The 27,098-nt window shown below is 34.5% G+C and overlaps 1 protein-coding gene across 1 annotated transcript; it reads right to left on the bottom strand.

The window, feature by feature from the left end:
* Positions 1-24,099: 24,099 nt before the first annotated feature.
* On the bottom strand, positions 24,100-25,038 carry LOC143402125 (olfactory receptor 14J1-like). Its single transcript, XM_076859578.1, has one exon. The coding sequence runs from the start codon at positions 25,036-25,038 to the stop codon at positions 24,100-24,102; it is 939 nt and encodes a 312-aa protein (XP_076715693.1).
* Between the last annotated feature and the right edge of the window lie 2,060 nt (positions 25,039-27,098).

Raw genomic sequence — 27,098 nt, 5'->3', positions numbered from 1 at the left:
TTGTTAAAACATTGGGATTATAAGTAATTTTACAAAAAGAGCTTTCCACTTCTACCCATGAATTATTCTATTTTTTTTATTCTGATTAGGTGATTAGGTTGAAGAATAACTATTCTATCCAATCTCCTGAGAACTAGCTACTAACTCTAAAATGGGATGTGTAGGAATTTGCTTTCTCCACAGTTCACGTCTGACTTGAGGCTTCAATGGAGTCACTGAAGAAGACCTAGAAAGGAGAGTGGTCAGAAATGTGTGTGTGTGTGTGTGTGTGTGTGTGTGTGTGTGTGTGTGTGTGTGTGTGTTGAAACCAAAATAGAATTTTAAAAACCTCTTTTCACATCTTATATATGAACAAAGGACTGAAGTAGTATTTGGAAAATAATTGTCCAGAGAAAAATCCCTTTTTCTTTTGGCAAAAAGATCAAGAAATTTATTCTCCCCAAGCTTTTTTATGATAGTTCTTATTGTATGAATACAGTTATTTTTAATGAACATGCAGAGGGAGAGACACAATGACTCAATCAGGGAAGTAGCTAAGTTGGTGCTCACTAGTGTGATTGGAGGCAGCTCAGAGTGGGAACACATGGTGATGCAAGACATTTAGAGGATTACTTACATCCTCTAGGTCATCTCTCTCTTTCCCTTTCACACTTATTGGCATGTACAGAATATTGCTGGTGATATGACCTTAGCATAATAAGGTTTCTCTCTTGGAGTGAATATAACTGCCCTATACCCAGGTGAAAGTAAATATGGCTTGAGTAATTTTCCCTGGAGAAACTCAGATTAGAATAAATGAAAAATACACAGAATACGGATTCTCTCAAGACCATCTGGATCTATATTTCTAAATTTCTAATTATCATGGAGTTGATTAGTGTCCAGAACTTTTCTCTCTTAAGAGAGACACGTAAAGGAAGGCATTTCTCAAAAGACTGTTTTTTTTTTGTTTGTTTGTTTTTCCTGACAGTATTAAAGGAAAAATCTCTTACTTATATTCAGACCTCTTATGTACATATGTTCTTTAGTTCATTGCTATGGGTGCTTTGAATGAAGTTTGTATCATTGCTATTAGAAGTTAACTATATAATTGAGTAAATGAGCCATGTCTCCCTTGTAGGCCAGTTACTTTAACTAACAAGTATAAATATTTTTTCAGTGTTAGAAAATATTAACCATAGACCATTGCCTCATTAACATTCCATTATAAGGGTTTACCAAATTATTTGTATAAATTCCACATTTATAGTCATTAGATTTGCATAAAATGTTACTGTACCTTATAAATTATTTAAATAAATATTTCTTATAATTAAGTATATGCATTTTATTGTATATGTAATAAGAGAACTTATGTGTTATCTGCCTCAAGAAACTTTTCAAATCCCAACTCTATGTGAATATTTATGCAAGTATTATTTGTCTTAATTTTATCCCTATTTATTGATATTCTAAGTTTAAAGTAAGTTCTCTATATATTTCATTATTTCATATATATTTGTTATTCTGGAAAATCAGATATCTAATATTGTCTTTATTTTGGTGGATCATTACTTGATCCACTAAACAATATATTTCTTCACTAATTTGAAATACTATTTGTATGGCATGTTGCTACTTCAGATATTTGTACCTTTTTACAAAGTTCATTAATTTTTTATTGTATATTTCCAGAGATATACCCAATGATTATTTCTATTCATACAAATTTTATATTATTTTTGTTACTGTTGCCATTTTATGATTTAGTTTTTTGGGGGGAGTACTAGGAATTAAACATAAGAATGCTTAATCACTGCCACTTTTTTATACATTTTTATTTATTTACTTTTATTGATTAAAAATTAAATGATAAACAGAATGCATTACAATTCTTCTTGCACATAAAGACCACAATTTTTCATATTTTTGTTTGTATAAAATTATGTTCACACAAAATCGTATCTTCATACATGTACTTTGGATAATGGTGTCCATCACGTTCCACTATCATTGCTAACCCCCTGCCCTCTCTCTTCCCCTCTCACCCCTCTGCCCTATCTAGAGTTTGTCTATTCCTCCCATGTTACCCCTCCCTACCCTACTATGAGTCAGCCTCCTTATATTAGAGAAAACATTCGCCATTTGTTTTCTTGGGATTGGCTAACTTTATTTGGCATTACCAGCAAATGCCATGATGTTATTCTCTTTTATTGCTGAGGAATATTCCATTGCACATATATGTCACTGTTTTTAATCCATTCATCTATTGAAGGACATCTACTTTGGTTGCACAATTTAGCTTTTTTGAATTGTGCTGTTATAAACATGGAATGTGGCTGTGTCCCTGTAGTATGCTGTTTTTAAGTCCTTTGGGTACACACCAAGGACAGGGATAGCTGGGTCAAATGGTGGTTCCATTCTCAGTTTTCCAAGGAATCTTCATACTGTTTTCCATATTGGCTGTGCAAATTTGAAGTTCTACCAGCAATGTATGAGTGTGCCATTTTCTCCACATCCTTGCCAACACTTATTGTTGTTTGTCTACATAATAGCTACTATTCTGAATGGAGGGAAATTGTTTCTTAGAATAGTTTTGATTTGCATTTCTCTACTTGCTCAAGATGATGAACATTTTTTCTTATATTTGTTGATTGATTGTATATTCTGAGAAGTTTCTGATAGTGTCCATGGCCCATTTATTGATTGGGTTATTTCTTTTTTTTTTTTTTTTTTTGCTTAGATTTTTGAGTTCTTTATATACCCTAGAGTTTAGTGCTCTATCTGATGTATGAGGGGTAAAAATTTGCTCCCTAGATGTAGGCTCTTTTCACCTCAAAGATTGTTTCTTTTGCTGAGAAGAAACTTTTTAGTTTGAGTCCATTACATTTATTGATTCTTGGTTTTAAATCTTGCACTATAGGAGTCTTATTAAGGAAGTTGGGGCCTAATCCCACAAAATGAAGATTAGGGCATACTTTTTCTTGTATTAGATGCAGAGTCTATGGTTTAATTCCTAGGTCCTTTATCCAGTCTGAGTTGAGTTTTGTTCATGGAAAGAGATAGGGGTTTAATTTCATTTTGTTGCATATAAATTTCCAGTTTTCCCAATATGATTTGTTGAAGAGGCTATCTTTACTCCAATACATGTTTTTGGCTCCTTTGTCTAATATAAGGTAATTTAAGTTTGTGGGTTAGTCTCAGTGTCCTCTATTCTGTACTATTAGTCTACTAGTATGTTTTGGTACTAATACCATGCCATTTTTGTTACTATTGCTCTGTAGTATAGTTTAATGTCTGGTATAGTGATGCCACCTGCTTCACTCTTCCTGCTAAGAATTGCTTTAGCTATTCTGGGTTTCTTATTTTTGCAGATGAATTTTATGATTGCTTTTTATATTTCTATGAGGAATGCCATAGGGATTCTGATAGGACTTGCCTTAAATCTATATAGTGCTTTTGGTAGTATTGTCTTTTTGATAATTCTAATACTGCCTATCCAAGAGCAAGGTATATTTTTTCATCTTCTGAGACCTTCTTTGATTTCTGTCTTTAGGGTTCTGTATTTTTCAATGTATAGATGTTTCACCTCTTTCGTTCAGTTTTCCCGAGTATTTTTTTTAAGGATATTGTTTTGTTTGTTTGTTTGTTTTTGCTGCTGTTTATTTATTTATTTATTTAAATCTATTTATTTATTTATGTATTTTTGATTGCTTTTAATTTTTAAATACATGGCAGCAGAATGCATCACAATTAATTTTTCATATCTCTGTTTGTATATAAAGTATGTTCACAGCAATTCATGTCTTCATTCATGTACTTTGGATAATGATGTCCATCATATTCCACCATCATTGCTAACCCCCTGCCTCCTCCCTTCTCCTCCCACCCCTCTGCCCTATGTAGAGTTCGTCTCTTCCACCCATATTCCCTCTCCCTACCCCACTATGAGTCACTCACCTTATATCAGAGACAAGATTTGGCATTTGTTTTTTGGGGATTGGCTAACTTCACTTAGCATTACCTTCTTCAACACCATCCATTTACCTGCAAATGCCATGATTTTATTCTCTTTCATTGCTGAATAATATTCCATTGTGTATATATGTTACACTTTTTTAATCTATTCATCTACTAAAGGGCATCTAGGTTGGCTCCACAGTTTAGCTATTGTGAATTGTGACGCTATAAACATGAGTGTGGCTGTGTCCCTGTAGTATGCTGTTTTTAAGTCCTTTGGGTACACACCAAGGACAGGGATAGCTGGGTCAAATAGTGGTTCCATTCCCAGTTTTCAAAGGAATCTTCATATTGCTTTCCATATTGGCTGTGCCAATTTGAAGTTCTACCAGCAATGTATGAATGTGCCATTTTCCCCACATCCTCACCAACACTTATTGTTGTTTGTCTACATAATATCTGCCATTCTGACTGGAGGGAGATGGTATCTTAGAGTAGTTTTGATTTGCATTTCTCTAATTGCTAGAGATGATGAACATTTTTTCATATATTTGTTGATTTATTGGATATTCTCTTCTGAAAAATTTCTGATTATGTCCTTGGTCCATTTATTGATTGGGTTATTTCTTTTTTTGTTGCTTAGATTTTTTAGTTCTTTATATACCCTAGAGATTAGTGCTCTATCTGATGTATGAGGGGTAAAAATTTGCTCCCTAGATGTAGGCTCTCTACTCACCTCAAAGATTGTTTCTTTTGCTGAGAAGAAACTTTTTAGTTTGAGTCCATTACATTTATTGATTCTTGGTTTTAAATCTTGCACTATAGGAGTCTTACTAAGGAAGTTGGGGCCTAATCCCACATGATGAAGATTAGGGCCTACTTTTTCTTGTATTAGATGCAGAGTCTCTGGTTTAATTCCAAGGTGAGTTTGTGCATGGAGAGAGATAGGGCTGCCTCTTTTTCTATTTCCTGAAATAAATTGAAAAGTATTGGTATTAGTTCTTCTTAAAAGATCTTGTAGAACTTGGCTCTGTATCTATCCTTTCCTTGGCTTTTCTTGGCTCGTAGCCTTCTGATAGCATCAGTATTTCATCACTTGATATTGGTCTGTTTAAATTGTGTATATCATCCTGATTCAATCTATGGAAATCGTATGACTTAAGAAATTTTGGGGGGGCTTCAATATTTTCTATTTTAACGGAGTGTAAGTTTTCAAAATAATTTATAATTATCCTTTATATTTCTGTAGTGTATATTGTGATGTTACCTTTTTCATCACTTATGATGGTAATTTGAGTTCTCTCTTTCTCTTTATTAGCATAGCTAAGAGTCTATCAGTTTTATTTATTTTTTTCAAAGAACCAACTTTTTGTTCTGTCAATTTTTTCAATGGTTTCTATTGTTTTGATTTCATTGATCTCAGTTCTATTTTAAATATTTCTGGCCTGCTACTGCTAATGCTGCTGATTTGTTCTTCTTTTTCTAGGACTTTCAGATGTAAAGTGAGGTAATTTATTTGTTAACTTTTTCTTCTATTAAGAAATGATATCCATGCAATGAACTTTGCTCTTAGAACTGCTTTTATAGTGTTACAGAGTTTTTGATATGTTGTGTCTATGTTCTCATTTACCTCTAAGAATTTCTTAATTTTCTCTTTGATGTCTTCTGCAACCCATTGTTCATTCAGTAGCATATTGTTTAGTCTCCAGGTGTTGGAGTAATTTTTATTTTTTTATTTTGTCATTGATTTCCAATAGAATTTCTACTATTTTGTATTTGTTATGAGTTGTGTTGTGGCATAGTATATGGTCTATTTTAGAGAAGGATCCATGTGTTGCTGAGAAGAAACTGTATCTGCTTAATGCAAGTTGAAATATTTTATATATGTCAGTTAAAGTCTAAATTATTGATTGTATTATTGAGTTCTATAATTTCTTTATTCACCTTTTGTTTCAAAGATCTATCCATTGGTGAGTGACGTGTTATAAACTCACCCAAGATGATTGTGTTGTGATCAATTTGACTCTTGAACTTGAGAAGAGTTTGTTTGATGAACATAGCTGCACCATTGTTTGGGGAATATATATTTATGATTGTAATGGCTTGTTGGTGTATGGTTCCCTTGAGAGTATATAATGTCCATCTTTATCCCTTTTGAATAACTTTGGCTTGAAATCTTCTTTATTTAATACAAGGATGAAAACCTCTGCTTGCTTCCTCAGTACCTCAGAGTTGTATGATTTTTCCCAACCTTTCACATTCAATCTGTGTATGTCTTTTCCTATCAGATTAGTCTCCCATAGGCAGCATATTGTTGGATCTTTTTTAAAAGAAATCCAATCTGCTAGTCTATGTCTTTTGATTGGTGAGTTTAAGCCATTAGCATTCAGGGTTACTATTGAGGCATGATTTGTATTCACAGCCCTAATTGTCTATTTTTGCTATTTAACATGATTGGTTTTCTTCTTTGATTAGTTTTTCCTTTAGGCAATTACATCCTTCTGCTGATTTTCATTGTTGATTTTGTTTTCTCTTCATAGAATATTTGTCCAAGGATGTTTTTTAGTGCCAGTTTTCTAGCTATAAATTCTTTTATCTTTTGTTTTTAATGAAAGTTTTTTATTTCATCTTCAAATCTAAAGCCTAATTTTCTGAATACAAGATTCTTGGTTGGCACCAGTTTTCTTTCACAGATTGATATATGTTTTTCCAGGATCTTCCAGCTTTTAGGGTCTGTGATGAAAAATCTGCTGTTATCCTAATTGATTTTTCCCTATATGTAATTTGACTCATTTTTCTCATGCTTTTAAAATTCTCTTTTTATTCTGTATGTTGGGCATTTTTATTATAATGTGACTTGGTGTGGATCTGTTGTGATTTTGTACATTCAGCATCCTGTAGGTTTCTTGAATTTGGATTTCCAATTCATTCTATATGATTCAAAAGTTTTCTGATATTATTTCATTGAATAGATTGTTCATTCCTTTGGTCTTTTATGCCTTCCTCTATCCCAGTAACTCTTAAATTTTATCTTTTTATGCTATCCCATATGTCTTGAATGTTCTGTTCATGGTTTCTTACCATTATCATGTGTAACCTATGTTCTTTTCAAGATTTTACATTTTGTCTTTATTGTCTGATGTCCTGTATTTTAAGTGGTCTACTCTGTTGGTTATGCTTTCACTTAAGTTTTGATTTATTGTTTCTTTCATTTCAAGGATTTCTGTTTGGTGTGTTTGTTTGTTTGTTTGTTTTAGAACGTCTATGTCCCTGTTGAGGTGATCTTTTGCTTCCTTTATTTGTTTATGTAGCTCCTTGTTGAAGTGAGCTTTCATTGCCTTTATTTGTTCTCTTATATGTTCCTTCAGTTCACAGAACACTTTAAACATATACATCCTAAACATCTTCCCTTTAATTTATTCTGCTGTGGCTGGCAATGATTCTAATTCTGTGGTGTCTTGATTTGTTTGGGGCACTTTCTTCCCTTGTCTTTTCACATTGCTCATGTGTCATCCTTTTCAGCTCTGTGGGTCTTGGGTGCTATTGTTTTTACTTTATAGGTTTGTAGTGCTCTTGTAGAGTTCCAAGACCTCTACTTTGTGAGAAGAAAAATGTTAACAGATCCCAATATAAACAATGTACCACCTTATGAACAATTTGTTGTTAAGATGTTTACAGCTTAGCCTCAATGTATAGAAATGTTGGATTCAATTATTTTCTAAGATATAATCAGTAGTTTTGTAAAATTGTTTACCAAAAGGTTTCTGATGGTGGAAAATGAACAGGTTGGGGTGTAGGATGATATGCTGAGGAGATAGGATGTGAGAATATAGAGTTAATATATCTTAGGAAGTGTGAAAGAGAAATCTAATGAAGAGGGTTAATAGCAAGAGAATAGACAAGATGTAATTTACAGTAGACAAGTACATGGAAAGATAGTAGAGTCCATAAAACAAACACACATATGTATTTAGAAAAATACATGATATTAAAATAGTAAAATTTGGACATGGAAAGAAAAATGAAAGAAAATAAAAGTAAAGAAAAAAAGGCATATACAAAACCTCTATATTATATTATTTAGATGACTCAGTCTTCAAAATTCTATTTCATGCAAAGTTTTTGGTTTCACATATGTTGGGGATGTGAGGACTGGAGGATAGAACACTAGAAGAGAAAGAGAAAAAAAAAACACTACAAGTTAGAAAACAAGATTGTTGCTAGTTTTAGAGAACAGTATCTTTTCTGCTTCTCTTCTCATCTAACAGGTGGGGTTGTGTGTTGTAAGCTGGTGTCTTTGCCCTTTTTATGGTGGAGGAATCCAGGGAGGGAAGACTGGTCCTGGTGCAGGACCCCTGGAAGCCAGGAGTGGCACCCGCCAGTCCCTACAGGGAGAATGCAACTCATGGTTCTCTTTCTGGGACTGTTCATATGAGTCGAGCACCCAGTACTATCTCCCTATCTTGTCTGGAGATTTTCCAGTTCCTTGTCTCTCTGTTAGGCTCCAAACTTTAGCCCCTCTCCCTTAGCAGTTCTCAATTGAGGAACCTCTTATACTGGGGCTCCCTTGGGCGGGTCCCCTGGTCACACTGCATACCTGTCCAAGTGAGAGTTTTGTGTTGGTCAGTTGCTGTGTTGGGTTACCGCTGCTGGGGAGAGGGTGGAGTTGAAAACCTGGTACCTGGTCAGCTGGAGATCCAATCTGGAAGCTGCCCCCACCAAGTATGATAAGGAAGGTGAGTCAAGATGGAGGCAGTCTGCTTCCAACACCAGTGTGTCTGATGAGATGAGAGGAACTGGGTGATGGCATTGTGCTATGGGTAGGTAGTAGCTGAGTGACTTGAGTAGGAGTGGAGTGAAGTCTGGGAGTTCTGCAGAGGTGCTGATAGATGATTCTGGTAAGATGATCTCGAGCCCTGCTTGGATAAAACTTCAGACTTTGGGTATTGGGGGCCAGGATTCCAGAATCCTGATCAATGCTAAGGCTCAGAGTCCTGTGTGTGGTCTCAGTTCTGGTGAATTCTGCAGAAAGCAGTTGTATAGGGGTCCTCTAACACTTACCAAGATGCAGTATTCCGATTAGGTGAGATCTGGATCACAGAGAAACACAGAATGCTGCCTCCCTCTGGCCTGCAATCTTCAAGTCCACCACTTGTTTATATTTTATATAGAGACAGAGTCTTGCTGAGTTTTTTAGGGCCTTGCTAAATTACTGAGGCTGACTTTGAACTTGTAATCCTCCTGCCTCTGCCTTCCAAGCAGCTGAGATCACAGGCATGTACCACCACACCTGGCATTATGATTTAATTTCACATGACTTTTAACATATATGTAAGTCTACTTTTCAGAATTCTCATCCAAATACTGTTTTCAAACTCCTCAGAAGAATGTCATTGGTATTTTGATGGGGATTGCATTGATTCTGTGTAATGACAGCAATAGTATAACCATTTGATAATATTAATTTTGCCCTCCCCTACTCCACACATCTTCCTTCTATTTTCATGGTATCCTCACTTCCACCACCCCTCGCCCTCCTTATTTTGTTCTAGCTGTAATCATTGCCCTGGTAGCCGCCATCACCTCCATAGCCACTGCCACTGCTTTGCTCACTCAGAGTATCCAGACTACTCAGACTGTCATCTACTGCCATGGCAGAAGCCTTTGCCATTCAAAATGACTTAATAAACTGTCCTGATCTGCTATTTAAGTCATTCAGCAAGAACTAGACCTCCACCAGGAACAACTAGATATTCTGTTTATGCTGCACAGGCTCACTTGAGACCCTGAATTTCATAGTATTTGTATCACACAATATGCTGTATCTGAAAATGTAACCTTACACTTTTCTAATTTTTCTCAGTATTTTAAGGGTGCTTGGGATGCTTACTATCTTATGATTATGCATAACCTTACTAAGGCAATTTTCAAAATCAATGAGATGAAGTTGTCTGTCTTGACAACCTCTTCTTTTTTCCTGGGATGGACTGAACATTAAAAAAACCTGGTAGCCAAATCAACTAATCCTTATAATGCTATTACGCTGGCCTTACTGTTTATAATAGCAATAATTTTTTTCTTATGCTGTGAGACGCTTATGTAACCATGTAAAGGCCACTGAATGAAAAACAGCAATCCTGGCAGAAGTCCTTGCAGCACAGTGAGATGTGGGGACAAGTGCATGGAATACTGCATACATGGCAGTGGCATAGGTTAAGGGCATGTGAGTGGAAAACCACTCCCCTGTGCTAGGTGTGTGAGTGGCAAACTGCTTACCCCATAGGCACAGCCCTGGGCATGAGGCTGCATGTTGTAGTCCCTGTGCTTGCTCCATGGCCCATTCCTTGATTGGTCACTGCAGGAACAGTTGGTCAGAAATTGTATTGGTGGCTGCTTGAAATCTGCTTACCTACTGCCTGAGTATATATACATGGTAACTGAACCATAAAATCAGACCTGCTTCCTGCTTGGTCTCTAGAGGTCTTGATTTAGCAACTCCACAGCCACACTGTACTATGGTCCTACTCGCTGAATGAGAGAGAGAGAGAGCTCATGCAGATGCCAAAGAAAATTAGGCTCATATTTTCCTAATGGGCTATATAATTATCTGAATCGGAACATAACAATCTAAGATTTATAGATTTATTTGTTTTCTAGTTAGGCTGTTTGAGACCTAATCAGAAATTTTTATTAGAAAGGCTTTTATAAAGGAATATTTATAACTATCATAGTTAATCAATATACTGCAGTGTGTTTTTTGGGAACCCCAAAATTGACCAATCAAAGTTTGAATTTTCATAACTATACTCCTTAACTTTGCAAGTTAGTAGTTTGAGTATACTTATACAGGCTATATAATTTATTTTATAAAAGGTCAATGGATTATGTTAGTTCTCTCTACTTTGTGTATCTTATAATTAAAACATCTTAAAGTGTGTGGCCTTGAGTTAGATTTTAAAATGAATTAGATTTTTCTAGAGAGCAATATTTATAAAGCAGAACAATGCCTCCAATAGAGAGATCACAGAAGACTTTCCTTAATTTGATTGTTGATTGTACCTTCAGTAATTGATTGCTTCTTAGAAAAGCAATGAATATTAAAGATAGACATATCTAATATCTCATATTTCATATTATAATTATTCTTACTGTATCCTGAACTGTAATTACTCTATGTATTTTTTAGTATGTGCATCTACTTTATCTGTTGTGTAACTATCATGTATCTATGCATATAGAAATAATTTTATCTTCAACTTGCTTTGTTTTTTTGCAGTTTGCTCATTGATGGCATGTGTATTTCATTTTCAGGTAGTTCAGAATATAACTCAACCCTGTTTTGCTGTATGACTCTAATGTATATTTTATGTTTGTATTTGGGATGTTCATGATATGCATTTGTCTCCTATTCTATGTAACAACACAATTTATTATTACATTATTTTACATGTGTATATTGTTTCTTTGTATATAATTCCAGTAATGAAATGCTCAAGTTTTTGTTCATTATTTTTTTATTGGTTACAGTATTTGGTTTTTATTCCCACAGGAATAAAATAGAAATTATTGAGAAAGATAACTCACAATTGGGAATAATAAAAGGAATCAATTTTAGCAACCGTGCAGATTTTATCTTACTGGGATTTTCTGACCAACCCCAACTGGAGATGGTTCTTCTTCTTGTCCTCTCTGTTATCTACATTTTGACCCTGCTGAGGAACACAGCAATGATACTTGTTTCACACTTGAACCTCAAACTCCACACACCCATGTATTTCTTCCTCTCCAATCTCTCCTTCTGGAACCTCTGTTTTATTACCAGTATTGTCCCACAGATGCTTTGAAATCTCAAGGGCCCTGAGAAGACCATCAGTTATACATTGCTCTGGGATTGGGCTCCACAGAATGTGTCCTCCTGACTGTTATGGCCTATGACCATTTCAATGCTCTCTATAGACCTCTCCATTATGTTGTTATCATGTACCCAAATCTTCTCCAGTAACTAGTAGTTGTGTCCTGGACAAGTGAATTTGTGGAATCCACAGTTCAGACCACCTTTTTTTCCCAACAGCTTCTCTGCAGCCACCACAGGGTGGATGATTTTATGTGCGAGGAGCCTGCACTGATGAAAATTGCTTGTGTGGAAACAACCTTCTTGAAATAAGTGCTCTCCATAGCTACTGTCGTCTATGTGCTCACACCTTTGGGGCTTATCCTATGGCTGCATTGTTAGGAATATGTGGAAGATAAAAATCCACTGAAGGGGGCTGGGGATGTGGCTCAAGTGGTAGCATGCTTGCCTGGCATGTGCGGGGCGCAGGGTTTGAGCCCCAGCACCACATAAAATAAAATAAAGATGTTGTGTCCACCAAAAACTGAAAAATAAATATTAAAAAATTTCTCTCTCTCTCTCTCTCTCTCTCTCTCTCTCTCTCTCTCTCTCTCTTCTCTCTCTCTCTCTATAAAAAAATCTTAAAAAGGAAACAAACTAAACTTTTATCTCTAAAGTTGATTCTAAACATCCTATCAAATTATGTGATTTTAAAATACTAGAAAATTGGTAATTCCTGGATTTATGCTTATGAATAGACGCATATTTAAGAGAACATTACATTCTGAAAGAATTCAAATTTAAGATGATTCTAAAGTTTTAAAAAATATGTACATTGTGTTATGTTCTTAAGACAATAGGAATAACTTATGCTTCTATTAGAACTAAGCATTTGTTTAAACTATTGAATCAGTTACTTTAGTAACTAAAACTAAAAACATACCAGTCTGAGACAAATTATCATTTTGTGTTAAGCAGCATTAGAAATATGCAGAATGTGGGACTCTATATAGCATATTATTCAGGCTTTCTGAGTAGAATTCTTTATTATCTATGCATATCTAAGCATTTAAGTCCAGAATTTAAAGCACAATTTTACTGAATAAAACAAAAAACAGATCCTTAATTATTCCTAAAAGTAAATGATTCAAGAAGATGCTACCATGAGAGCAGAAAATTTGGGAGCACAAAGAATAACATCATAAAAAATAGTAAGTGAAGAGGCATGGAGGATTGTACTATGATCCAATTATCTTTTTATATATTAAGCAGAGCAATTTAAAGTGAGTTGAACAAGATGTGATTTGCCTTCTCATGATTTTTTTTAAAAATTCCAGTACCTTGTATTTAAAGGAATTGGTTATAGTTTCCCCTTATTTTTATAAAAATGTCTCATGGTTATCTGTCTCAACAAATGAGTGCACATCTGAGATTTTGTACCTGTGTTTTTTCATATGTGTACATGACCTATTTTTTCATCATTTTTAAGAGGCAAAAGATTTTAAGTAAGCACTCCTAAGTATGTTATTAAAGAAAATGTAGCCATATTTAGTTTATTTCTATATTGACATCTGAGTCTAACCCTATATCTCTCAGATCACTTAATTAAATGTAAAAAACATCATCATCATCATCATTCACCTTGTCTGTGAGACAAAAAAAGACACCAAATGAATTCCAGTTATTTTCTTGACAAAATTCTTCACTGTTATCCATTATTTTTCTGTATTGCAATTTCCATTACTATAAACAATGATTACTAACAATCCATTCAATGATAGCTTAAAATTAGTTTCAGCATGCACCTGTTAACTCCCCTCCCACTTAAATAGCCACTGTTATGGTTTGGATAAAAAGAGTTTTCCAAAAGCTCCTGTGTTAATGAAGGAACATTTAGAGGTGAGATGATTAGATTATTAGAAATGTAGCCTAATCTATTTTACGAATGAATCACTGAAAGGTCCACTGTACAGGGTGGTAACTCTAGGTATGAGGGGTGTGGCTGAAGGTGGGTCACTGTTGATGTGCTCTTGAAGATTATATCTTGTCCCCCTGGCTTCTCTCTCTCTCTCTCTCTCTCTCTCTCTCTCTCTCTCTCTCTCTCTCTCTCTGTATCCCAGACACCATGAAGTAGCAAGTTTCCTCCACCATGTCCTTCTTCCATGATGTTCCACCTCAACTCAAGCCTAGAACCATGGAGTTGGCTGACTGTGGACTGAATTTCTGAAACTGTAAGCTCAAAATAAACTTTTCCTCCTCTAAGCTGTTATTATCAGGTTTGAGTGGTATGTTAGTCAGATTTTTGTCACTGCAACCACATGGAAACTTTTCTTCAGTAGGTTGTCTTTAATAATAACTTTTGACAATTAGGGGGAAGGGACAGTTTGTGCAAAAAAAGAGAAGGTGTCAAATAGTTAATGTGACCAAAAAATGACACAAAAATGCCTTTGCATTAAAAGACATTCCTAAATGTCTTTTAATAATTATATCTTTTCTTATTTGTGTAATTTCACTGGTTAAGAATCTTACCTAAGATTTTATCTCAAATGTTGTAGGTAAATAGTAATAATGATACTTCTCTGGATTGAACTTCTATTTTTCTCTTTTACCTTTGAACGATGGAAGAAAGCAATGAAACCTCTGAACAAGGTTTTATTTGCTTGGATTTTCAGACCAGCCCCAGTTGGAAATCATCCTTTTTGTGGTAGTTTTGATATCTTATCTTCTGGCCCTTGTGGGCAACACAACCATCATCATGGTCTCCAGCCTGGATTCCAAACTCCACACACCTATGTACTTTTTCCTCACTAATCTCTCCTTTCTTGACCTTGCCTTCACTACCAGCATCATGCCCGACCTGTTGTGAAACCTGAGGAGACCAGCCAAGACCACCACATCCACGTGTCCCTCTTCTTAGGTTCCACAGAGTGCTTTCTCCTTACTATCATGGCATTTGACCTCTATGTGGCTGTCTGCAGACCTCTCAACTACATGACTGTCATGCACCCATCATTCTGCAAGGCCCTGCAGAAATAGCCTGAATAAGTGGAGTGAGAAACACTCTGATCCAAAGCACAATCATCCTGTGGCTTCCTCGATGTGGGCACCATTGCATGCTGTGATAAAAATTAAGTCATCCCAAGCTTGGCACAAGGCTTTAGGGACCTGTGGCTCTCAACTACTAGTGGTGTCCCTTTATTTTGGGACCAGCTCAGTCATATACATCCAACCACAGAGATCCTTTGACCACAGCCAGGGCATGTTCCTCACACTCTTTTGTACTGTTGTGACTCCCTCCGTCAACCCCCTCATACACACCTTGAGGTACAAGGATGTGAAAGGAGCCCTGAGGAGACTGCTGAGGAGAGAGCAACATTTCTAATGGACGTTTTGTACTGAAAATTTATTGAAGAGACATAATATTAAATAACCATTCCCCAATGTGCAGTGCATGTGTGGCTGCATTTACTAAATACTTTGTGGCCCACATTGTCTCATAAAAGAACATTTATATTCAACTTCTGTAGCACATGAAAACTCACATATGTGTCACAAATATTTTCACAAACTCTCTCATTAAGTATATTTAAAAGGTTGAAGTATATAGAAAGAGTGAAAAACTTTCCCCACACATAAATACATATTTGCTTGCAAACATGATTATGGAATTAAAGTAATATTTAATTTTTAAAGGTTGAAAAGTATATATTAGTTGAAGAAATTATTGTAGTATTTCCTTTTAAGAAAAATTCTCTTATAACGTTGTTGCAAACATTTTGTATACAATTGTCTCAGTTCTTTCAAGGAAAAAAAAATAACAAAACCAAACTTCAAAAAGTGGGGATTTTTTTGGCATAAAGGACCAGATCTATGAATCTCCTTAAACTGCTACTGAGACTGCATTATTATTTAACAAGTAATAATTAAAATAATTGTTATAAATAATTACTAAGTAACTTAATGAAATACTAAATATTAATGTAGTTTCGGCTTGATTTGGACTCTTCTTGGCAAAAGCTTGCATTCAATTCTATTTAACAGTCGCTTGCTTTCCCCAGTGTCTTTGTGGTTGTTGAACATGTGGACTGGGGAGCCACACTGCCTTGGTTTAAAGCTTTGTTTTACACTCTTGCCATTCATGATTCTCCATGCACTTTACTTATTTTCTCAATTCAATCAGTTCTTACATACCCAGTACGGATTAAATAAATTAACTCATGCAAAATGTCTGAAAGTCATTCGTGGCACTGGTAATTGCTGAGTGAGTCTTAACAATTTTAAAAAATACTCTTAAAAACATAATTGTTTTCAGCTATCTCCATAGTCTTCACACACAACATCTATCATTCTCAACATGTGCTTCATTAGTTGTGTTTGTTGTTTTGTATTTTATATTGCATTGTATTTAATTTGTTATTTACTAGAAACACTAAAGCCAGTCAAAATCTTTATTTACACTTTTTTTTGTATCAGCACCGATTTGTGCGTCAGTACCAATTTTGACTTTGGAATCTGTGCTCTAAAAAATACTGTTAAAATTTTGAGTCACAGTGCTTGGGTTCAAAGCCCAGGCCTATGAAGCTAATCAATTAGGATAGTGTTTAAGTACATACCTATACTATGCCAATTCACAGTTTCCTCCACTGTACAAGAATGGTAACAATAGTTCCTAATTTACTTAATGTTTCTTACCCTTGCAGACATAGGAAACTCTTCTCCAAACTATCTCTAGTGTTTCCTTAACCCATTTCATCCATCACATTCACATTGGCACTGCCCAAGATAAGATCCTTTTTCTTGCCCCTAACAAAGATTGAAAATATATAGCTCAGGGCAGGAATGGGTTTTAGTGCATCTTTGGTTTAGAGGAAAAACTATAATTTAATGATTGTGAATGTCCTCAGATGTGCAGTGTATTTTCTGCCTTACAGCCTTTCATACCTGGCCCATGGACTCCTTGAGGGTGTACTTCTAGCTTCCGATGCACTTAAAATGTTGGTACCTGTGACTGTATTTTTAAATTTGCAAACTATTCTCTTGATGACTTACTTTTTTTTCAATGAACACTTTGATTGTTCTAGAAAAATTAAACTCTATTTATGGCTATGATATTCTAATATTAAATGCCTCTTAAATCATTACAGAATGAATTCTAAAGTAGCACAATATCTCAGGTTTTCCACCATCTTGATTGAATTTGTCTTTTATCTCCTCATTATGCTCTCATTTATCCTATTATTTAAGCAGCAATTTCTGAACATTTTATTTTTATTAACATTAGCACTTTATACCATGACAACTTCTCAAAGCCAAAATGAAATATCACCTATTCCACAAAGATATCCTCATTCAGTAATAACTTTTTCTCCTCTGAATTGCCATGTCATGTAGTATTAATTCATAAATGTATGAGAAAAAGAGAATTATTCTATTTAAACTAAAATTTAAATACTTTGTTATACTTAGGGGGAAAGAATATAATCAGAAATTATAGGGGATATGCTTAGAAGAATGAAATGAACCAAATTGCTTAGGGATTTGTATATTATGTGAAGGAGGCTGGACATTACTATGAGTTCTAGAAGAATATCTTGTTTTGTATAAGGTCTTGGGCACCAGAGTCACACCAACCTAGTTCTAACTTTTGAAGTGAGTTCCCTAATTTCCAAATCTATACAGTTGGAGTAACAGTGCCAATTTCATGATCCCAGTATGAGGAGTAAGTGAGGACAACACCCATAACAGGCCTGACAAGTGTGTGGCGTGTAGCAAAGCTCAACACTTAATGGTCTATTACTGGTGATTTTCCTCAAGGAGTGCTATTAAATCAGAAGAAACATTATTCTTTTATGTCTACTGCCCATACCAGGGGCATGGCTCTTTCCATGCTTCTGGAGAACAGCTTTAGAATGACACCTGATTTTTCTGGTCATTTTCAGATGGTGAGTGAGGTGACTTTTCCAGTAAAGTATCCCCATTCCAACAATTGAAGTACTTGTCACCTGTTTTCAGGCCACAAATATAAGATAGAAAGTAAAGAGAAAAGAGTTTATAACTGAGAAAATTGATAAGGCAAAAAGTACAATTTTGAAAGAATTTAGTAAAATTGGTAAATTGCAGTCAAGATGATTCAAGGAAAAAAAGAAAGAAAGCCCAAGGAATCATTATCAGTCGTAAAAGTAATATAGTCACTATTATTATAAATTCTAAATAGAGTAAAAATACTAAGTGAGCATTGTGAACCACTGCATACTTCAGAGCAGGAACATATTTTCAGACACTTTGGGACTCATTTGGAGCAGGAAGAGTTTTTAGCCTGGCAGGCATTGAGTGTGGGGTGTTTGACAGAAACCCAGGAGCATATGCAAATCAGCAAGAAAGAGGGAGAGGTAGAGGTAGATGTAGAGGTAGAGGTAGAGAGAGTGGAAGAGACAGAGAGAGAGGGTGGGAAATCTGAATGAATTAAAGAAAGACATTAGAGTTAATGAAAGGAGTGTAAACCAGCATGGGGACAGATGTGCATACAGTAGGAAGACTTTCCAAGTAAGAAGTATGCTATGCCAGGAAACAGCAGGGTATTTCCTAGGGATAGGAATTCAGCTCAAGGGAGGTTACTAAACTTTTCAGTAATTGCAGCATAGGTAAATTAGTCAAACTATTCCCTTATGGTTTGAGATTACAAGAACTTATTGATTAATTAATAAATAATTATTGTGATGATGCTATGAACATATAGCTTTTTTCTTTCATCATTGGATATACAATCATCTGGCAAGAATGCCTGTGGATGGAGTGATAGTGTTCACCTGTCTTCTTTTCCACATGAATGATTAATTATTACAGTAGCATCTAATATATAATACCATTTTTATTGATCTGAAATCCAAATTTGTCTAAAAAACCTACCTTTGTCTACTGCCCATATTGCCCATGTTTCATTCTATTCATAGTTTACAAAAAAAAATTTTAATTATTTTTGTGAACCTTGAAATTTATCAAATACTTGATTTTGGATTTAATGATATGATTATTTAAGTGTTTCCCTTGATTCTCTTATTTTGATGAAATATACTTACTCATTTTTTGGTTCTGGAATAAATTCAATTTGGGCAATAAGTAGAATTGATTTTACAATTGCTTTCACAAAATTTCCCTTGCTTTTTCCCAAATTTATACTTCCCTAGAACAAGTATTTGAAGTATTTGAATGTTTCTTTTTATTTTCCAAACATCTGACATAAAGATTTTCTAGGAATCAATTTGGAAAAAACCTGGATACTTGAAGAAGTATAATACATAAGATCTCCCAATGATTTATAAACAAAACAATGTGGTCAAATTTACTAGTTATCAGGGGAGTACAAAGTTTAAATTGTAATGAGATATCCACTACATGCTAACAGATGGCAAAGAACATTGAGTGTGGGTACAGATGTGGAGCACTTGGTATTCTCACACCTCCTGTGGTGTGTAGGTGTTTACACCAATTTTCAGAGTTAATGGTATTTACTAAATCTGAATATATTTGTACTTATTTTATGGCTAAGCATTCTTCAAAAGCAATACTTACATTTTTATTTTCCAAAACATATATGCAAAAATATTCAAAGCAGCATTGCTCATAAATGGTAACTCTAGATAAACTTAAATGCCTATCAATACTATTATGGATAAATATGATATGGTATATTCACACAAAGAAATACAATGCTGCTATAAAATTTGTGATTTACTGTACAAGCACCATAATGATTAAATCTCAGAAAGATAATGTTGAGTGAATGAAGGCAGAGACAAAAAAGTGATATATTATTGTGTTTGTATACAGTTCTAAAATAACAATAATGGTTACATGAGAACAAGTAAAAGTATTATATGAAAATGAATTGAGGGCTGTTCTAGAATGTCCCTGTGTTTTTATTTCTCAATAAAGATGTGTTCACACTATAAAAATTGAGCAACTGGCATCTTTATGAACAGTTTACTTTTCTATATGAATAACTCATTTTAAGAATGAATAGGCTTTTAACAAAAATACAGATCCTATTGAAGATTATCAGTATTTTTCAGTTCTGGGACTTGATGCACAGAAAATTGATCAAGTGAACTGAACAGTTGTTGTTTCCTTCAGATTCTGTATGTGCTTGAAGTTTGTCTAAGTTTCTGCTACTCTTTTGGAACTGAGTGCAGGTCTTAGCTAAATGTTGGTGGCCATCCATCACTACATTACTGCAATTGTTTTCTCAGACCTGATCCACTCTGTCATTAATATCATCTGCCTAGAACCTGAATGTGCATGAGTTTTTCTTGGACTCTAAAATATTTAAAGAAGGATTAATAGCCCTAGACAAAATAAAGCTCACCTCCTTTATTGAGCCTTGAAGCAAAGCATGAAGGATGGGATGAGTATGAGTAAGTTTAAGCCCAACCTTCTAAGTTCAGCATCTGAGCACACTCATGGACAGGTTTTTTTGCCTGCTTTTTCTTTCTCCTTTCTCAACATGAGTCATAATTCACTGTTTTTTTTTTTTCGATTTGTTGTTGTTGCTGGAACCTGGATATTAAAATATTATGTTGTAGCACTCTGGGTGCTGATCCTCTCTAACCCCCTATTACTTGCTACTGTTTTGTGTTTGATTCTTTAATAACTCTCCCAGACTAATTCAGTAAACTCTATCTATCTGGTTGTGTAAAATCTCTGATGTTCCTGATAAATTCTGCTTTTATTTTTACCTTGAAATCTTATCTTACTTTGGGTCAGTTCTCTTTAGTATTCAGCCAGTGATTGGTCAGAGGTTGTGTTTAAGTGTCCTGAACAAGAAAAGTGTTCACCTCTTGTTGAATATGCAGGAGGCTTGGAGACTACCTTCACTCTTTAGAGAGTTCATGAGTTTACTAGGTAGTCAGCCAGGGTCTAGTAATCCATAAGTTCTCATTCTGGTTACTTCTTGGAGAGGACAGCTTTTTTTTTTTTTTTTTTTTTTTTTTTGCAGAGACTTTGGAAAACTAGGTAGAATTTTGGTTTCAGTGGGATATTCTTTGAGATTTTCCTCTTTAGGTTTTACACTGGTCTGTTTTTATAAGGGATCTATGCATAGCTGTTAGTGTCCAGTAATCTTAGCTGTTTTCATAATAGACTTGGACATTTATTTATTTTATTCAGCCATTTAAAAATTTTGTTCTAATTTGTATACATTGACAGTAGAATGCATTTTGACACATCATACATAAATGGAGTGTAACTTCTTGTTCTTCTGGATGTACATGATGTAGAGTTATATAGGTCATATAATCATATGTGCACATAAGATAATAGTGTATGATTCATTCTACTGTCATTCCTACCCCCATGCTTCCTGGACTGGGACATTTGAAAATATTCTGTAGAATTAATATTTCCTATGTTACTGGGACCCTAAGTTAATCTTTACAAAACTTCTACAATTATTTTTGGTAAGAAGAAATATATCACTTTATCAATTATTATAACTAAGTCAACTTCATAATCAAAATCCCTTAATTTCATGAAAAATAAATCATCTTTCTTTAACTAACTAAAACCTATACTGAGTTGGCAGGCTTTAGAGTGTGCAGGACCTATTGCCACATTTTCTGTATTTACCAGCTTCTAACTTCTATGTTATTTCCCACTGTTTCTAGGTTCCCTCTGCTTCCTTTGTGGTTGAAACTGGAAGAAAGAAGATGTGAAGAGTGAGAATGGTCATAATTAAGTAGCAGAGTGACATGCTTTTGTAACATTTCCTCTGCTCATATCAGATATTTGAATCCAAGTCTTTTTTCTTTGGGCACATTCATGAGCCTATTCCAGATAGTCTAAGACTGAGGACCATTTTGGTAGCATCCCTGAAGCATGTTTGACATATATGTCCCTTGAGCTTGGGAAGATGTGAAAATACCACTATCACCACTTCTTTTCATATTGGCTTACAGTTCTGGCCAGTGCAAAAATAAGGAAGATAATCAAATTTTAGAAATTGGAAAAGATAAAATAAAATTCTTTATTCATAGATTATGTAATATATAATGGAAATTTTAAAAATCTATAAAAATATGTGTTGGGGTTTGAGTGTGCAGAGTTTAGCTCCCTCAGGCCTGACATTTTGCAAGAGCTGTGGCTGTGATTTAGGTCAGCTGAGGCAATCCTCAGTTAGGAGGAGGAAAAGTTCTCTTCCCCTTACCGCAAGTCACAAGTTCTGCATGGTTTGGCCAAGAGGAAGAAGCTTCCTGCATACTTGTCCTGGGAACAGTATATTCGAAAGAAACAAATGCATCCTCAGGGGATTAGATAATGTCTACAAAAAACTTTAAGAGGGTACTTATCAAATAAACAGGAACAATCTGAATTTAGCTCTGTGTATCTGCTGAGGCATGATATTTGGGCAATGTGGGTAAAGTGTTATTGAAGAATTGCTTGCTTTGTTAGAAGAAGAATATAAAAGGAACTTGCAAATAAACCTCAGCATGCAGTTGCAATTGGTGCCTTTGCTCTGCATCCCCTGTGTCCTGGTTAATTCGCGACCCTTACCCAGGGACCCGAATGCTCTAGACGTTCACAAATATGATAACATTTATAAATAAATTTCATAAGATCATCAAATATAAGGTCAATACATAAAAATCAAAATGCTCTATTTAAATATTGGCTGCAAAATTAGACAAATTTTAACATTATAATATCAACTACATATAAAGAAATCTTAAAAAAGGCATAAAACAATTACATCAAAACTGTATATAATTTCTGAGAGAATTTTTAAAGATGCAAATAAACATAGAAAATAATCTTGTTTATGGATGAGGAGATAAAATATTTTCAAGAAGACAAATCTTCACTATGTAGATCATAGATTCAATGCAATGCCAGGAAAATTTTAGTAGATTTTTTTTTGGAAATTATAAAATTAATTTGGAAACTCAGAAGTGTATTTAGAAGACCTATAGTAGCCCAGAAAATCTGGAAAAACAGAGTTAGAAAACTTATACTACTAGATATTTAAAAACCCCTACTGCATAGCTACAGTAAATGATAGAGCTCAATATTGTAAATATGAACACAAAACCTAAAGACTCACATTATAGGGTCACCTAATTCATGACAATGTAACCCTGCAGTTCATTGGAGGAAAAGATATTTCTCTATTGACATTAATTCATTTTGGTATCACTGAGTAAAACAAACAGTGACATCTACCTCTCACAAGATACAGTTGTTAATTTTCTTTATTAATATTTTTTAGTTGTAGATGGACACAATATCTTTATTTTGTTTTTATTTTTTATGTGGTGCCGGGTATCAAACCCAGTGCCTCACACATGCTAGGCAAGCACCCTACCAGTAAGCTACAACCCAGTCTCCACAGTTGTTATTTTCTAATGGATTATAGATCTAAATGTGTATGGCAAAATAACAAAACTTCCAGACTATAAAGCTGTATTACTTTAAGAATATCTTGTTCTATTTTGATTTTCAAAAAATTTCTGTATTTAATAATTCTATAGTTTTAGTATGATATAATCACATGTGTATTGATCCTAGTTGTACTGACGGATTTTTGTTGTGCTTTTCAAAGCTGATGATCTGTGACCTTTTTTTAAAAAAATGAAAACACTCTTAGAAGTTATTTCTCTAAATTTCACCTATAACACAGTCCCTCAAAGCATGGGAAAATAGAGCAATAGATCTTTTTGGAGATTTTGATTGAATAACTTTTTGATTCTTCTTGTTAATCTTATAATTGCTAATCTTTTCCAGATTTTTTAAAAAGACATACATTTCTTTTATCTTATTCTGTGTGAAATCTTTGGACCTTTCAATTCACTAAGTGGCAAAATAGTCCATTGAATCCAAAGGGGCAGAGCAAATGATGTGACTGTTCCAGGGTGAGCACTGTGTTTTGCTAACTGAAATCCTGAGACATTGATAGATCTGTAGTGAACCCCTACAAGACCAGAGAACATTGAGAATCAGGTGGCTCCCACTCTAGTGTAATTCAGGAAAAAAAATGAGTAAGATATTTCAAATTAACTATGTTTCCATTACCCTGATAGAAATGAGTGATGAAGAACAATTAATTCCTTTAAAATGGAAGGAATTTTTCTCACACCTTGATTTGTTTGGTGAGATTTAATCAGCTCTATTTGTAAGAGTAATTTATACATATAACTCTGTACTCACTGTTTTTATTGCATAGAGTCCATTTGTATGAATTTAAGTGAATGTGAATCTCCCTATAATAAATTCTTGATTGGTTGTTATTTTTTCCTTAATAAATTTTTATTTGTCCCTCAAAATGAATTAATGGATGTGATTCAGAAAAAGAAGAAGTCTTTTCTTCTTTCAAAAATCTTCCTTAGAGCTGTCTTCATGGCCTTATTTCTCAGGCTATAGATTATTGGATTGAGTTTTGGGGGCAGAACAGTATAAAAAACAGTGAGTAAAAAGTCTGACATAGTTGAACACTCTGAATGTGGCTTTAGAAAATCAAAAACACTAGTTGAGAGGAATAATATGACAACAGATAGGTCAGGTAGGCAGGTAAAAAAGGCTCTGGTTCTGCCCTCAGCAGATGGTATCCTCAGCACAGCAGAGAATATATGCATGTAGGTGACTCCAATAGAGATAAAGTGAACAAATGCCACCAAGGACAAGAAGCCACTAACCCTAAGCTCACCCACATATTCATTGGAACAAGAGAGTTTCAGAAGCTGGGGGACATCACAGAAGAATTGATGAATGGTGTTGGCACCACAGAAGTGGATGGAAAAAGTAGCAGCTATGTGCCTGACTCCAGCAAGGATTCCACTGGCCCAGACGGCTAACAGTCCATGAGCACAGGTACTGATATCCATGATGACTTCATAGCGCAGTGGAAGGCAAATGGCCACATAGCGGTCATAAGACATCATTGTGAGTAATGCCATCTCAGCACAACCACAGAGAGTGAATGCAAAACACTGCAGTATGCATTCCCAGAGGAAAATATAGCCATTATGCATGAAAGAGTTGCAAATGAACCTTGGGACTGTCACAGAAATGTAGCACAGATCCAGAAAGGAGAGATGTTTCAAGAAGAAATACATAGGTGAGGAGAGACTGTGGTCCATGGAAGTGGTGGTAATAATGAGAATATTGCCAACTAGAGCCACTATGTATAAGACTAAGAAAAGGGCAGCAAATAGCATTTCTATTTCAGGCTTGCCAGAAAAACCCATGAGAAGAAATCCACTCATTGTAGTGAAATTAACCATTTCCCTTCTTGATTTCTAAGAATGATACTGACTGTAGGAAGAATGGAAAATCCTAAAAATACAATGTTTGTTATTCAAGAATCTAGTGTACTTACTTGGCAAAATGGAAGCATGAAGATTGGACCATCAGCCCACCATTTAAAGCATGAAATAGCTTTACATACTAAGAATTACATAGAGTAATTTTAAATGTTGACTCAGCCATAAGGAGGATTAGTAAAATAGATAATATAATTTAGTGTCACTCATTCTAATCAATGGAAGAAAAAATGCATGATTGAACTAATGGAACATACAGCACCCAAGTTTTATACACACTAAAGGTTTCATTCAGTTCATATGAGCACAGCACAAATACATTTTTAGAGACATTTCTGAGGTATCTGTTTTTTCCCAGTAATCTTCCTAATTTTAAATCTTATTTTTTTCATTGAAACATAGTAATTTTACATTTTTATGATGTATGGCATATTTTAATTTGTGCATGCAATGTGTGATAATCTGTGTTTTTTTTTTAATTTTTTTAGTTGTATATGGACACAAATGCCTTTATTTATTTTTATGTGGTGCTGAGGATCAAACCCTGTACCTCACATGTGCCAGGCGAGCCCTCCACCAATGAGTCACAAGCCCAGCCCTGATAATCTGTTTTTATATCACCACTGGTACTACCTGATTCTTTAATTGCAATTTCATAATATTTTTCATATATAAGAGAACAAATTCTTAACATTTTTTTCTTTCTCCATGCATTCTTTGGAAAAATAATGTTAAAGATACATGTTATATTAGTAGCATCTGTGTAAAATTTATGATATACAGTCATTGCCCTTATCATAAAATATATAAAATCATCTGAAAAAATTATAAGTGATGAAAGGCCAAAATTCTTCTACTGCATTTTAGAAAAAGAAATCAAATGACCAATATTCTCAGGAAAAGTTATCTACCCTAATTTTTAATTAAATAAGTTTAAAGTAACAATGAGGTAAAACTTTTATTCTAGTCAAATTAGCAAAGATCCAAAACCCACAATTCTCTGAGCTATTGAGAATGCAGTCAGATATGATCTTAATCATGTAATTAGGTTGATAAAGTTTTCACAGAATCTATTTCAGGCACATCTCTGGATTTATTATAGGAAGTTCAGTTGTCCCTGTGTCTCTGGAGGGTCAAGATAATCAACCTTTAAACTGTTTGGAAATAATTACTACTGTTATGTGCCATATTTTCTTAGATTATTTTCACTGTGTTTATTTTTATATATTTACTGATGGTTTATATATTGTATCATTCTTTTAAAACCCAAAATAGTTTTTATTATCACTATTATTTATCTCATTAAAAACAGTTTAATCATAAGTGTAATGCCATCTAATTTTCTTTTTCTTTTTTTGAGAAGTGCTGAGGATCAAACCCAGGTCCTTTTGCATGCTAGGGAAGTACTATTACTGAGCTACATCTCCAACCCATGCCACCAAAATTATTATTATGTAGATAAGTAATTCAGTAATCCTCAACTTGACCATTAAGTGGTTGACCAATTTTTGTTAATCTTGTAATAATTCTTAATGAAAATAATTTCCTTAAATACCCATTATCCAGATTATTTAATTAAATATTTAACACAAAGTTGATTCATTGGGAACAATGCTCTGAAAATATATTTTTGGAATATAAAGGATTTAAAATTTTCTTTTCTTGATTCCTAATTTTTTCTTGTTGGTTCTAGAGATTAAACCCTGGGGTGCTTAATCTCTGAGTCATATCCCCAGCCCATTTTTAAATTTTTTAGTTTTTATTTTTATTTTGAGACAGAGTCTCACTAGGTTGCTTAAGGTTTCTTTGTATTCCTGAGAGTGGATCTGAATTTGTGGTCCTCCTGCCTCAGCCTCCCAAGCTGCTGGGATTATGAGTGTATGCCATCATGCCAGACTGATTCATAATTATTATTTAAAAAAATCTAGAGTTGATAATCTTTTTGCATGTGTGTGGGACTGAGAGTTGAACCAGGGGCACTCAACCACTGAGCTACATCCACAGCCTTTTGATTTTTAAAA

This window comes from Callospermophilus lateralis, chromosome 6 (assembly GCF_048772815.1).
Source record: "Callospermophilus lateralis isolate mCalLat2 chromosome 6, mCalLat2.hap1, whole genome shotgun sequence".
NCBI lineage: Eukaryota > Metazoa > Chordata > Mammalia > Rodentia > Sciuridae > Callospermophilus > Callospermophilus lateralis.
Note: the sequence above shows the minus strand (reverse complement) of the source record. Positions and strands in the feature narration are given on the sequence as shown.